Source organism: Miscanthus floridulus, chromosome 8 (genome assembly GCF_019320115.1).
Source record: "Miscanthus floridulus cultivar M001 chromosome 8, ASM1932011v1, whole genome shotgun sequence".
Classification (NCBI taxonomy): Eukaryota; Viridiplantae; Streptophyta; class Magnoliopsida; order Poales; family Poaceae; genus Miscanthus; species Miscanthus floridulus.
Window position 1 is genome coordinate 59176966 of NC_089587.1, and position 12956 is coordinate 59189921.

Consider the following 12956-nt stretch of genomic DNA (forward strand, 5'->3'; position numbering starts at 1 on the left):
CGCGGGGGGAGCGCGCGGGACAGCGCGCGCGGACGTGGGCCGTGGGCCGCTTTGCCGGTTGGGCCGAAAACAGTGAAAGAATCCAGATCAGTTTTTGATTTTTTCTTTTCCAGTAATTGCTAATTTCTGGAAAATGAAAAATAGCTCAAAAGAAAAATAGAAAAAGTAAATTTTCCCTGTGGGTAAAATTTAAGAAATTGAGTGAAAATTTTTCCCCTGCTAAAGAAGTTGTTGATTCTCCAGTTATTTTTGAACCAATGTGGTATTTAATTAGAGAAAAAGAGATTTGACATGATTATGATGTTGTTATTTTCTGACCAACGTTGTTAATAACAATATCATAATTTTAATGATTTATGCATTAATTCTACTTCTGTCCAACGGTGATGTAGAATTAGTGTATAAGAAGAGTTGTAAATTTTAAAGATTTATGTATTAATTCTACTTCTGCCCAACGGTGATGTAGAATTAGTGTATAAGAAGAGTTGTAAATTTTAAAGATTTATGTATTAATTCTACTTCTGCCCAACGGTGATGTAGAATTAGTGTATAAGAAGAGTTGTAAATTTTAAAGATTTATGTATTAATTCTACTTCTGCTCAACGGTGATGTAGAATTAGTGTGTAAGAACAGTTGTAAAAGTTAAAGATTTATGTATTAATTCTATTTCTGCCCAACGGTGATGTAGAATTAGTGCATAAGAATAATTGTATGTTTTGATTTTGACCAACGTTGGAATCAAGGCATGCAAATGGTGTTATTTTTATGATAAGAAAAGTTTTGACCTAGTTTTCATCTTGTCTAAGGTGGACTGGGTAGTCACCTCACCATGTTCCACTGAGTTTGTGGCACTGGTGAGGGAGACAAAAGAGAATGATGCTACTTAGGCAACTAAAGAGAGGGATTTTGAATCCCAAAAGATAGTCCTATGACTTTTGTGTATAGGAAGTGGGTCACTGCCAATAAGAAATGTTTTGGCTGTGATAAAGAACATGATTGAACCTGCAATTGTGGGCTCAATCCCAGAGTGTGACACAGTCACCGAGTACCTCGATAGAATGAAGAGTCATTTCACTGGCTCTTCAAAGACATAGCAGCTGGTGACAGAGTGTTACTCTGGAAAATGGTGGCATAAGAGAGCTCACGATGCGTTGTCGAAATTATGGTACTATCGTTTAGGCCATATTTCGAGGGGGAATAGAAAGACAAGTTAAGAATGATATTCTTCCTCCATTAGAGCTCTCAGATTAAGAACAATGTAGGGAATGCATAAAAGGAAAGTATGTAAAGAAGATTAAGAAAGATGACAAACGAAGCGCAGGAATTTTATAGATTATTCACACAGACATCTGTGGTCAACTTTCCTGTAAAGAGCGTGGATGGTTATGATCCGTTCATAACATTCATAGATGATTACTCCCATTATGGCTATATTTATCCAATCAAAGAAAGAATAGAAGCATTGGATAAATTTAAGATATTAAAGATTAAGATAGTCAGGTCTGACCGTGGGAGAGTACTACGGTCGGCATACCCTAAAAGAATGGCATAGTAGCCCAGTATTCTATACCGGGTGAACCTCAGTAGAATAGAGTAGCTAAAAGAATCAATCGTACCCTGATGGATATGGTGAGCAGTATAATAAGTTACTCCATCTTACAGTTGAGCCTATGGATGGAGGCGTTAAAAACCCCATTCATATTCTCAAAAGAGTACCAAGTAAGTCGGTGCCCAAAACACCGTATGAGTTATGGACAGAAAGTGTACCCTCACTAAACCACTTGCGTGTGTGTGGAGGAGCCCTGCTGAGGCTAAAGTATTTAACCCAAACATTGAGAAGTTAGATCCCAAAATAGTAAGGTGCCATTTCTTTGGCTACCCAGAAAAGTCAAAAGGTTTTCGTTTTCTACTATCCAGAGAGACATACAAAGTTTGTGGAAACGAGACACGCTGTCTTCCTAGAGGACGAATTGATGAGGGAGAGCATGGTAGCTCGAGAAATTGACCTTGAAGTGAAGCGGGTGTAAGCGCCCACTCCAATGATTCATGAGCCAATTTTCTCACTACCTGCTATAGCTGCACCGATAGTGCTAGATACTGTGGTGCCAGCACCTGTTGTTATCCCACCTGTGGCAACAATGAATGACGATAAGGAACATGTTCTTCAGGATTCTATAGAACCTATTGCCACACATGAGGGGGAGCAACAACAGCCTCAAACAGAAGATGTGCCAAAAGTGGAGGCCCCTAGAAGGTCTCAAAGAGTTAGAAAATCAGCTATTCCTGCTGATTATGAAGTGTACAACACTAAGGAATTTCAAATGGAGGATGATCCCACCTCATTTGAAGAAGCCATGAGAAGTGATCATTCATCAAAGTGGCTTGAGGCCATGGAAGATGAAATGAAATCAATGAATGCCAATATAGTTTGGGACTTGGAAATAATTCCTAAAGGAGCCAAAACAGTAGGCTATAAAATGGGTCTACAAAACAAAACTTGACTCTCAAGGAAATATAGAGGAATATAAAGCGTGACTTGTGGCAAAAGGCTTTATGCAAAGAGAAGGGATTGATTACAATGAGACCTTTTCTCCAGTCTCATGTAAGGATTCCTTCAGAATCATAATGACATTAGTGGCATATTACGATTTAGAATTACATCAGATGGATGTAAAGACGGCATTTCTCAACGGAGACTTGGAGGAAAATATTTTCATGGCACAACCGAAAGGTTTTGTCATGGAAAGAAAGAACGAATGGGATGCCGCCTAAAGAAATCCATTTATGGATTAAAACAAGCTTCAAGACAGTGGTACTTGAAGTTTGATCAGACAATAAAGAATTTTGGGTTTAAAGAGAATGTAGAGGACAATTGTGTCAATACAAAGTTTAAGAATGGGAAGTTTATCTTCCTTGTCCTGTATGTAGATGATATCTTACTTGCTAGTAGTGATGTCAGTCTACTACTGGAGACAAAGAAATTTGATATGAAAGATCTTGACGAAGCCTCGTTCGTTCTAGGGATCGAGATTCACCGAGATAGAAGAAAAATGGTATAAGGACTGTCACAAAAGGCATACATAGAAAAGATCTTAAAGAAATTCAGTATGCACAAATGTAGTCCCTCACCTGCTCCTATAGTCAAGGGCGATAGATATGGGGATTTTCAATGCCCCAGGAACCAATATGAGCTCAATCGATAAAGTGAAAGTGGTCCCATATGCTGCAGCTGTCGGAAGCTTGCAACATGCTCAAGTATGTACGCGCCCTGACTTGGCATTTGTTACCGGGTTTTACTTGGCAGATTCCAGAGCAATTCTGGAATAGAAAACTGAAATTAGTAAAGAAAGTCTTGCATTATTTGCAAGGAACGAAAGGCCTCATGATGACATATAGAAGATCTGATTCACTCCACATGGTGGGATATTCAGATTCTGATTATGCGAGAGTGAATACATATCTAGACGTGGATTTTCTATCATCTCGCAAAGGGGAGCTATTTCATAGAAAAGCTCTAAGCAAACTGTCACTACATCGTCCACAATGTATGACGGTTTGTAGCGTGTTATGAGGCAACGGGCAGGTGAACTGACTAAAGAAGTTCATACCCGGTTTGAAGGTGGTTGACGACATCTATAGACCACTTAAGTTATACTGCGATTATAATCTGGCAGTACAATATGCTCACAACATAAGTCAGGTGGTGCTGCCAAACACATTGACATAGAGTATTATGTTGTGAAAGATAAAGTCCGGGATCAAGTCATAAGTCTTGAGCATATAAGTACAGAAAAGATGCTTGCGGATCCGCTTACAAAAGACTTACCACCCAATATGTTCAGAGAACATGGTGTTCAGAGAACATGTAGCTAGCATGGGTTTAAGAGAAAGCCTAAAATTCCTGGACAAAAGAAGGCACAAAGATAAGTATCTATTTCAGAATAGAGTAGTGTATTGTAGCTGTTAAGTCTATCGGCAATGGACCGTGACGATGAGACATGCTCTATGCGCTAATCTGTAATGGAATGAACAAAAGTAAATGATATGAAAGTGAAAGATGGAATGAGATCAAGGGGGAGAATGTTAGTTGATCTCCACCAATAGGCCCAACGGCCTATTGGGCCCTTGCCTCTGCTCCCTGATCGGGAGAGCCCAACCCTAACTGGTTGGTGGGCCCCTGTCGCACAGCACATATATATAGAGGAGTGGGGAACTGGGCTCGGGTCATGAGGTTGAACAGAGCCGCTATCCCACCTACAGAAAACTCTAATCCGATCCTAAAGAGGTGCTGCCAGCGACGGGATGTGCCCCGCCACCGCTGTCGTTCCCCTACAGGTCTACACCGGACCGCTGTCTCGCCACCGAGCCGGAGCTACCCCTACACCGGCGTCTACGCTGCTGCTATGCCGCAACAGTGAAAGGCGAGAAGGGTCTTCCCCGGATCTACGGGTTACACACAGAGAGGTACACATTTATGATTCTAACAACCATAGCCCATGCATTGTTGGGATTGCAAATCCTTGAGGGGACAGAGAAAGCCTTTGACAGTAGTAGCCATCGCTTTTGCTACCACCAGCATGGCGCACCGTGAAACACTTCAGATGGCTGCAAGCTTCACAAGCTGCTTGAAGCAGCTCTGCCCAGCATCTGGTTGATACTTTCATGGACGTCCAGGTGTCAGATTTTATCACGAGCTCAAGCTCTTCCAGCAGAGAGAACTCTTTTATTACCTCACAGAACACTGTGGAGGACACGCCGTCGTTGAGTGAGGTGACATGTAGGCTTCTTAGAGACGGTGCCCTATTGCCTATTGGTTAGAATCCAAAGGAGTCAACAAAAAAATAATTTAGAACTGCTTGTTGGATACAGGGTTTTTCAGGAGTTTTGGAAATTACTATTTTTTTCTATAATACTTCAGTTTAAGTCACCTAAGAGGTTTTAATAAATTCTATCTATAGCTAGTTGACAATCATGGTATTGCAAAAATCTCTAGTATTTTTTCAGTTTTATAATTCCACACTCGCTAAACTAGTTAACTGATATCAAGTTTTTTTTCGAAACTACGACATCAAAACAAGTTCTTATGTGTTTATAAAAACTTCCACAATACCGAAGCCAAATTGCATTCGCTTATGCTTGGCTAAATGGATAGGAGTATATGCTATACCAGTCACCAATAACTATGGGCCTGACGGTAGTTTTATTGCTGCCACAACCCAGCATGCCAAATATCTTGTGCAAGGTCTATCTTAAGATTGCTAATTTGTCTGAAGATCATGAACACAGCAATGGTGAAAAACAAACAGAAAAGATGTCGGAACACAATTCTTACTACTCCATACCAACATGTATAACATTTGTATATATACATTTGTTCTTATATAAGAGTTACACAAACCAAAAGAAACTACAACACACTAAGTAGTTATGGACAGGCAATGGAAGTAATAATATGGTTCATTTCATAAATAATGTGTGTTTGCTTCGTTATTGTCTGCAAAAGCAAAGACAGACAATATGGGTTCCTAGGCAATGTTAGTTAGATCAGAGGAACTATTAATTAATTCACTCATACACTTGTGAACTATCGCCCTTAATATTTTCGCCATTTAAAAATATACAAGTCTTCTATAATTTGCTCCAAGTTAGAACCTTTTAAACATCTATTTATTGATTGCTAATAGTTATTCATATATATCATCAACAAAGACCGGTTTCTTTCCTTTTTTTCAATATATTTCATAGATTACATATTGCAAAACAATGACCATGGTCCATATGGTAATGCCTTATAATGAGCTTAGATTTGTGATCAATGGTGATATGTCCAAACAAATACAGTCAAGTGTTTTTTTTTCAAAAAGTAACTGAATAGAGAAAAAAAAACATTACATATATAAATATATGTCCAGACAAATACAGTCAAGTGTCTTTTCTGAAATGTTAGATTGTGCGACATATGTCCAATGTTTTTAGGTTGATCGTTGGATTTAGCGTAAGGACTATACACTGACTTCAGTGTTTAACTAGACTCTATTCATCTAGAGCATTGCCTGCATCAAGTAAAGCCACAGAGGAAGAGAAAACACACTCTAGGATGTCTATTGCATTTCTCCTTCTTTTTGTTGCTAGTGAAAGCTTTTTTTGAACAAATGAATAGTCTTACAAGTTAACCTCACATGCTCGTGAAGTGTATGTACGAGACTACCGCTGGATCAATGATATGATTTTTCTCTCTCTACTGAAATAATATATGATTAGAATTAGAACTAGTTCACGAGTCATCCGCAAAGAAGGCAACGGTTGGCTTATCCGCTTTGATGGGCCTATGTTTGGGCCACGAGCCCACGAGTCTCCCCGCAGCTTGACTGGAGCGGGCAACTTACGTCTCTAGGACACCGCGCCGCGGCGGCCAGGCCATCACTCTCTCCCGTCCCGTCCCACCAAACAGTGAAGCGAGCTGCGGAGGCTTCACAACCATTTGTTGGAATGTGAGTATTTTCGCGTTCATTTCTTCAGTTTTTCTTACGATCAAGGGTTTTTGTTGCTTGCGAATTGGTTTTATTTACACGGGAATTCCTCTAGGATGCAGACAAGCAGTAGGATGCTGGCCTCTGGTTTCCTCGAGTTCAAGCTTAACTACGCGCAAATCCATCACCTTGGCATTAGGGACGCCGTGAGCTTTGAGAACTTCTCCGCCGGCGGTTACCTGTGGAGGATTAACTGCTACCCACGTGGGGACAAGGTAGATGGCGACAACGAGCACTTATCAATCTACCTGCAGCTGCTGACCAAATCCAAGAACGTCAGAGCGATCTTCGATGCTTACATGGTGTGCAGAGATGGCACGCTTGTTGGATAAAAACAGGATCACAAACACACAGCTATGCTCGTGTCTAACCTAAGCAATCAACAGAACAAGCGATCTGCGAAGAAGAACGCAAGAAACATGATGAACACTGTAGCAACCGCTCGGAGGTCTCCCAGGAGACGGTGCCCTTTTTCACCCCTGATAACTGCAAGTACAGTCAGTATTACAAAGTGTTCCTAGGCGCTATCCACACCTCAACACACCCACTACTTAAGCCTGTAGCTAATTGACTCGGTACACACACCAAATTTAGCTAACACACACGATACATGTTGCCACACCGCAACTGACTCAATACAGACTCACCCAGAGCGTGATCACCATGACAACTGTTGTTCCCGCCTTGCCATGGTTTCAAATTCTGCCAGGCTCACGCTTCCCACTTCTCCTTGGCTCTAGTTGCTGAGTCATCAGGATTACGTCAACAATCTCCCCCCTAATCCTGAAGACCACTCAGATCCCGAACTCCAAGCAAATGCCTCATGACAGTAAGCTTGCCTGCAGGCAGTGGCTTTGTCAATGCATCAACTTTCTGTTCTTCAGTGCATACCCTTCTCACTGCAACCTACCCACGCTCCACGCACTCTCTGATGAAGTGATATTTAATATCAATGTGTTTGCTTCTTCCATGGAACATAGGGTTTTTCATCAGAGCTATTGCAGAGTTATTGTCAACATATAGTGTCACCACCTTGGGCTCTTTTGCAGTGATTTCTGCCATCAGACTCCTTAACCAAAGAGCCTGCATCGCTGCATATGTGGCTGCCATGAATTCTGCTTCACAGGAAGACAATGCGATAGTCTTTTGCTTCTGTGAACACCAAGTGATTAGGCTTTCTCCAAGGTAAAATGCCATTCCTGTAGTACTTCTTCTCCCAACCAAGTCACCACCCACATCACTGTCAGAGTATCCCATCAACAGTTCTTCTGATCCTCCTTGAGTATACACCAACCCAAGCTCTACTGTACCTTTTAGATACCTGAGGATCTGCTTAATTGCATTCATATGCATCATTGTGGGTTTTTCCATGAACCTACTAGCAATTCCCATTGAGTAGGCCAAATCTGGTCTTGTATGAAGTAAATACCTCAAACACCCAATCACTCTTCTATATTCAGTGGCATTTACAGGATGTCCACCCTTGTCACTGTGCAACTTAGTTCCAGGATCCATAGGAAATTTAGTTGCATTACATTTACCCATGCCAAACTGATCCAGCACCTTCTTTGCATAACCAGTTTGTTTCACTGTAGTGAAATCTCTGTACTGCCCAACTTCTATTCCCAGATAGTATGACAGTAAACCAAGGTCAGACATTTCAAATTCTTTTGTCATTTGCTCCTTGAATTCTTTAATCTCCGCTGGGTCCTCTCCAGTGACAATTAAATCATCCACATACACTCCCAGAATGATAGCACTCTTTCCCACACCCCTTGTGTAAACAGCTTGCTCACTTGCACACTTTCGGAACTTGAGTTTTTTTAGGCTTCTATCTAGCCTTACATTCCATGCTCTAGGGGCCTGCCTAAGACCATACAAGGCCTTACTTAGCTTTAGAACATACTGTTCTTTCCCCTCCACCACATATCCCTCAGGTTGTGAAACATACACTTTCTCTTCAAGTTCTCCATGCAAAAAAGCTGATTTAACATCAAGATGGTGCACCTGCCAACCCCTGTTGGCAGCCATTGCCAAAATCAATCTCACTGTGTCAAGTCTAGCAATAGGGGCAAAAACCTCATCAAAATCTATCCCTTTTTTCTAAACATAACCTTTAGCTACCAGTCTGGCCTTATGTTTTGTCACCTCTCCATCTGAGTTTTTCTTCAATTTATACACCCATTTCAACCCAATGGGTTTATGACCGACTGGTAGTTGACACAGCTTCCAGGTCTTGTTCTTTTCAATTGACTGAATTTCTTTGTTCATGGCTTCAGTCCATCCAGCATAACTCGCTGCCTCTTTATAACTAGTTGGTTCCTCCATTTCAACCATTAAAGCTTCACCATCTGAATCATACATCAACTCCACCTTCGATGTATTCTGATAAATATCATTGAGGTTTCTGAGTCTCTCAGGTTGATCTTCTGAATCAGATGAGCTTGCTCCAGGACTATCGAAGCCAAACTGTGGTTGCTCAACTGCACTTGGGCTTTGTTCAAGTGTTTCACCCATTGCCTGATTCCCAACAGTATTCACCAATGGGCTATGACTACCCAAAGGCATTGCCTGTGTACTTGGAGACTGTAGCAGGTCTGGCACACCGCCACCACTACCAGTACTTCCCTGTGAATGAATATCAGCATCACCTGCTGCTGCTCCCGGCATTCCTTCATTCATCAATTCTCCATTTTGTACATTTCCAGTACCATCGACTAACTGTTCAGACAAATTCTCATCTAACACCTGAAACTCGACATTGCAGTCTGTCACATTCTGAGTTCCCCACTCAAACTTGACATTTTCTTCAAACACCACATCCCTACTCACAACTATTTTATTGTTTTGAGCATCATATAGTCTGTGAGCCTTACTGCCCTCCTCTACTCCGAGGTACATCATTCTCTGACTCCTGTCAGCTAACTTTCTCAGATGTGGTCCTGTAGATCTGATGTTTGCTGTACACCCAAAAACTTTCAGGTGTCCTAGGTGTGGTTTTCTTCCATTCCAGGCTTCATATGGAGTACAATCACCCATAGCCTTGGTTGGTAAACGATTTAACAAATAAACCGAATGCCTGACTGCCTCCCCCCAAAACCTTGCAGGAACTCCCATGCCCTTCATCAGAGATCTAGACATTTCCATCACTGTCCTATTCCTCCTTTCTACAACATCGTTTTGTTGTGGAGAATATGGAGCAGTAAACTACCTTTTTATCCCAGCATTCACACAAACATCTCTGAAAGCATGTGACAGAAACTCACCCCCTATCTGATCTTACAGTTTTTATCTGACGCCCAACAGTGTTTTCAGCTTCTGCTTTAAACCTGACAAAAGCATCTACTGCCTGATCTTTTGATTTCAGAGTATACATGGTCATCCACCGTGTACAATCATCTACTATGAGCATAAAGTACTTATTACCTGCTACAGTTGATGGAGTGATGGGCCCGCACAAATCAACATACAGTAGTTCCAGTGGCTTCCCCACTCGCCATTGTGCTGACCAAGGAAATGGAGCTCGTGCCTGCTTCCCTGCTAGACACGCATGGCACACCTGTTCTGGATGTGTAATCACTGGCACACCACCGACCATTGCCTTGTTGGTAATTTGCTTGAGCGATTGGAAGTTAACATGACCCAAACGTCCATGCCACAACCATGCCTCTTCACTAACGCTCGTTAGGAAACACACCGGCCCTGTTGGATTCAGTCCTATCCGGTACAGTCTGTTCAGATACCTTCTCACCTTCATGATCAGCTTCCTAGAGATCTTGTCTTGTACTTCTAGGTCATCATCGTCCATCACAATCCGATGACCATTCTCTGTCAGCTGTCCTAGGCTAATCAAGTTGCTCCGGAGTTTAGGAATGTAGTAAACACCCGGAAGCACCCATTGATCGCATGTCTTACATCTGAATAGAATTGATCCTTTCCCCTTGATCTCCACCGAAGAACCGTCTCTGAATCTCACCTTCCCAGTTACACCTTCATCCAACATAGTGAATTTCCTCAAATCTCTCATCATATGATTGCTAGCCCCGTTGTCAAGATACCAACAGTCACCATTCAGCTCGCCATCCCCGGTCAGATGCAGTTCGGGAAACACCTTGGCTTCAGTTAGGTTGATCGTTCCCCTATCTCCAACTGAACACACCTCCTCCGAGACGACGGCAAGCATGAGCGCTTCTGGCTGCTTCACTCCTTCCGCTCTCGCATGGTGCGCCTCTTCTCCCTTCTGCTCACCTGGACACTTATTTGCATAGTGCCTGTGCTTGTGGCACTTGAAACACTGGATGTGGCTTTTATCCTTGCCATGGCCAGTGCCCTCCTTGCCTGACGCATCTCCACGTCCTCCACGACCACGGCCTCCACCGCCATGGCCTCTCCCTCTACCTCGGCCACCACCTTCCTGCGCCTTTCCTCTCCCTGAGGAATCACCGCCACCAGTCTTCTTCTGTCGTGCTTCCCATTCTGCCTGGGTAAGCAGCAACTGGCCGCCATCACCACGAGCACTGCCGGCTCCCTGCCGTGTCTGCTCCTCAAAGGCCTTCAATCGACCCACCGCCTCATCAAATGCCAAGGTTTTCAGATCATAAAACTGCTCGATCCCGGCCACCATGTTGAGGAACCAATCGGGCACGGTGTCGAACAGCTTCTTCACCATCTCCGAATCCTCCAACGACCCGCCTAAGTTCCCATATCTAACTGACATCTCTGTCAGTTTCCCGGTGAACTGATCTACAGTTTCTTCATCCTTCATCTTCAGCGCATCAAACTCGGCTTTCAAGGTCTGTAGCCGCGCGTCCTTCACACGCTCTGCGCCTACAAATCGTGCCTTCAGGGAATCCCACACTTCCTTCCCCGTCTTCTTCTTCGCCACTAGCATCAACAGTTCGTCCGACAGGCACTGAAACAAGTGCGCCCGCACCTTCTTGTCCTTGCCAGCAACTGCCTCCGTCTGCTTCACCGCTGAACTCCCCTCCGGCGGTTCCACCACCTCCCACCACCCCTGCTCCTCCATGATCGCCTACACCCGGATACTCCAGCTGATGTAATTTGATGTTTTCAGCGTCGGAAACACCTGATGATGGCGACCACCGCTTCCCCGACTCCCTTCACCATCCTCCAGCGACATGAATGAACTTGTAGTGGAATGAACCGTGTGAAAGTGGCTCTGATACCAGATGTTGGATAAAAATAGGATCACAAACACATGGCTATGCTCGTGGCTATCCTAAGCAATCAACAGAACAAGCGATCTACGAAGAAGAACGCAAGAAACATGATGAACACTGTAGCAACCACTCGGAGGTCTCCTAGGAGACGGTGCCCTTTTTCACCCCTGATAACTGCAAGTACAGTCAGTATTACAAAGTGTTCCTAGGCGCTATCCACACCTCAACACACCCACTACTTAAGCCTATAGCTAATTGACTCGGTACACACACCAAATTTAGCTAACACACACGATACAAAGTTGCCACACCGCAATTGACTCGATACAGACTCACCCAGAGCGTGATCACCATGACAACTACTGTTCCCGCCTTGCCATGGTTTCAAATTCCGCCAGGCTCACGCTTCCCACTTCTCCTTGGCTCCAGTTACTGAGTCATCAGGATTACGTCAACAACGATGTCTTCTTCAGATGCGCTCAGGTCCGTGGAGGTTTACCCACCCAGGCACGGCATCGATCTGGTGTGGAAACGCTTCGTGAAGCGAAGTGATCTCGAGTCATCCTATGTGAAGAATGGCAGGGTCACAATCTTGTGTGGGGTCATAGTCATTGATAGCACCTTGCCTGTGCCGCCACCGCCCGAATTAGCAAGCCATCTAGGCCACCTACTGGATTCTGCTTTCGGGATAGATGTCTCTTTCATTGTCGGTGGTGAGGTGTTCCATGCTCCCCGTGCGGTGCTCGCAGCCCGATCACCGGTCTTCAACATGGAGCTCTTTGGCACGATGGCAGATGCCACAATGCCATCCATCACGCTGCACGACATCAAGCCTGCGGCATTCAAAGTTATGCTCCAGTTCGTGTACACCGATGCCTTGCCTTCGAATGTTGAGCTTGGAGACCCTCTCGTTGAGATGATGATACATTTGCTTGTCGCGGCTGACCGATTTGCACTAGACCGTCTCAAGGTTATATGTGAACTCAAGCTATATGAGAATGTCTCAGCGGAAACGGTTGCTTCTGTTTTAGTTTGCGCTGAGACATACGGCTGTCCAAAGTTGAAGAGAGAGTGCATAGACTTCTTTGCTGTGAAGAGAAATTTCATGAAGGCAGTGGCCATAGATGGTTTTCTCATGCTGTTGCAGAAATTCGCAACACTTGCTGTTGATCTGGCAATGACGGTGGGGTTGTAGAATGCTTAACTCTCCACATATATATAGTTCAGAAGTTCGACTATACATTTA

At 43.6% G+C, this 12956-nt stretch overlaps 1 protein-coding gene across 1 annotated transcript; it reads left to right on the forward strand.

Moving 5' to 3' along the window:
- The first annotated feature begins 6586 nt into the window (after window positions 1–6586).
- On the forward strand, window positions 6587–12905 carry LOC136475381 (BTB/POZ and MATH domain-containing protein 1-like). Its single transcript, XM_066472894.1, has 2 exons — window positions 6587–6851; window positions 12172–12905. The coding sequence occupies exons 1-2, from the start codon at window positions 6587–6589 to the stop codon at window positions 12903–12905; spliced, it is 999 nt and encodes a 332-aa protein (XP_066328991.1).
- The last annotated feature ends 51 nt before the right edge of the window (window positions 12906–12956 follow it).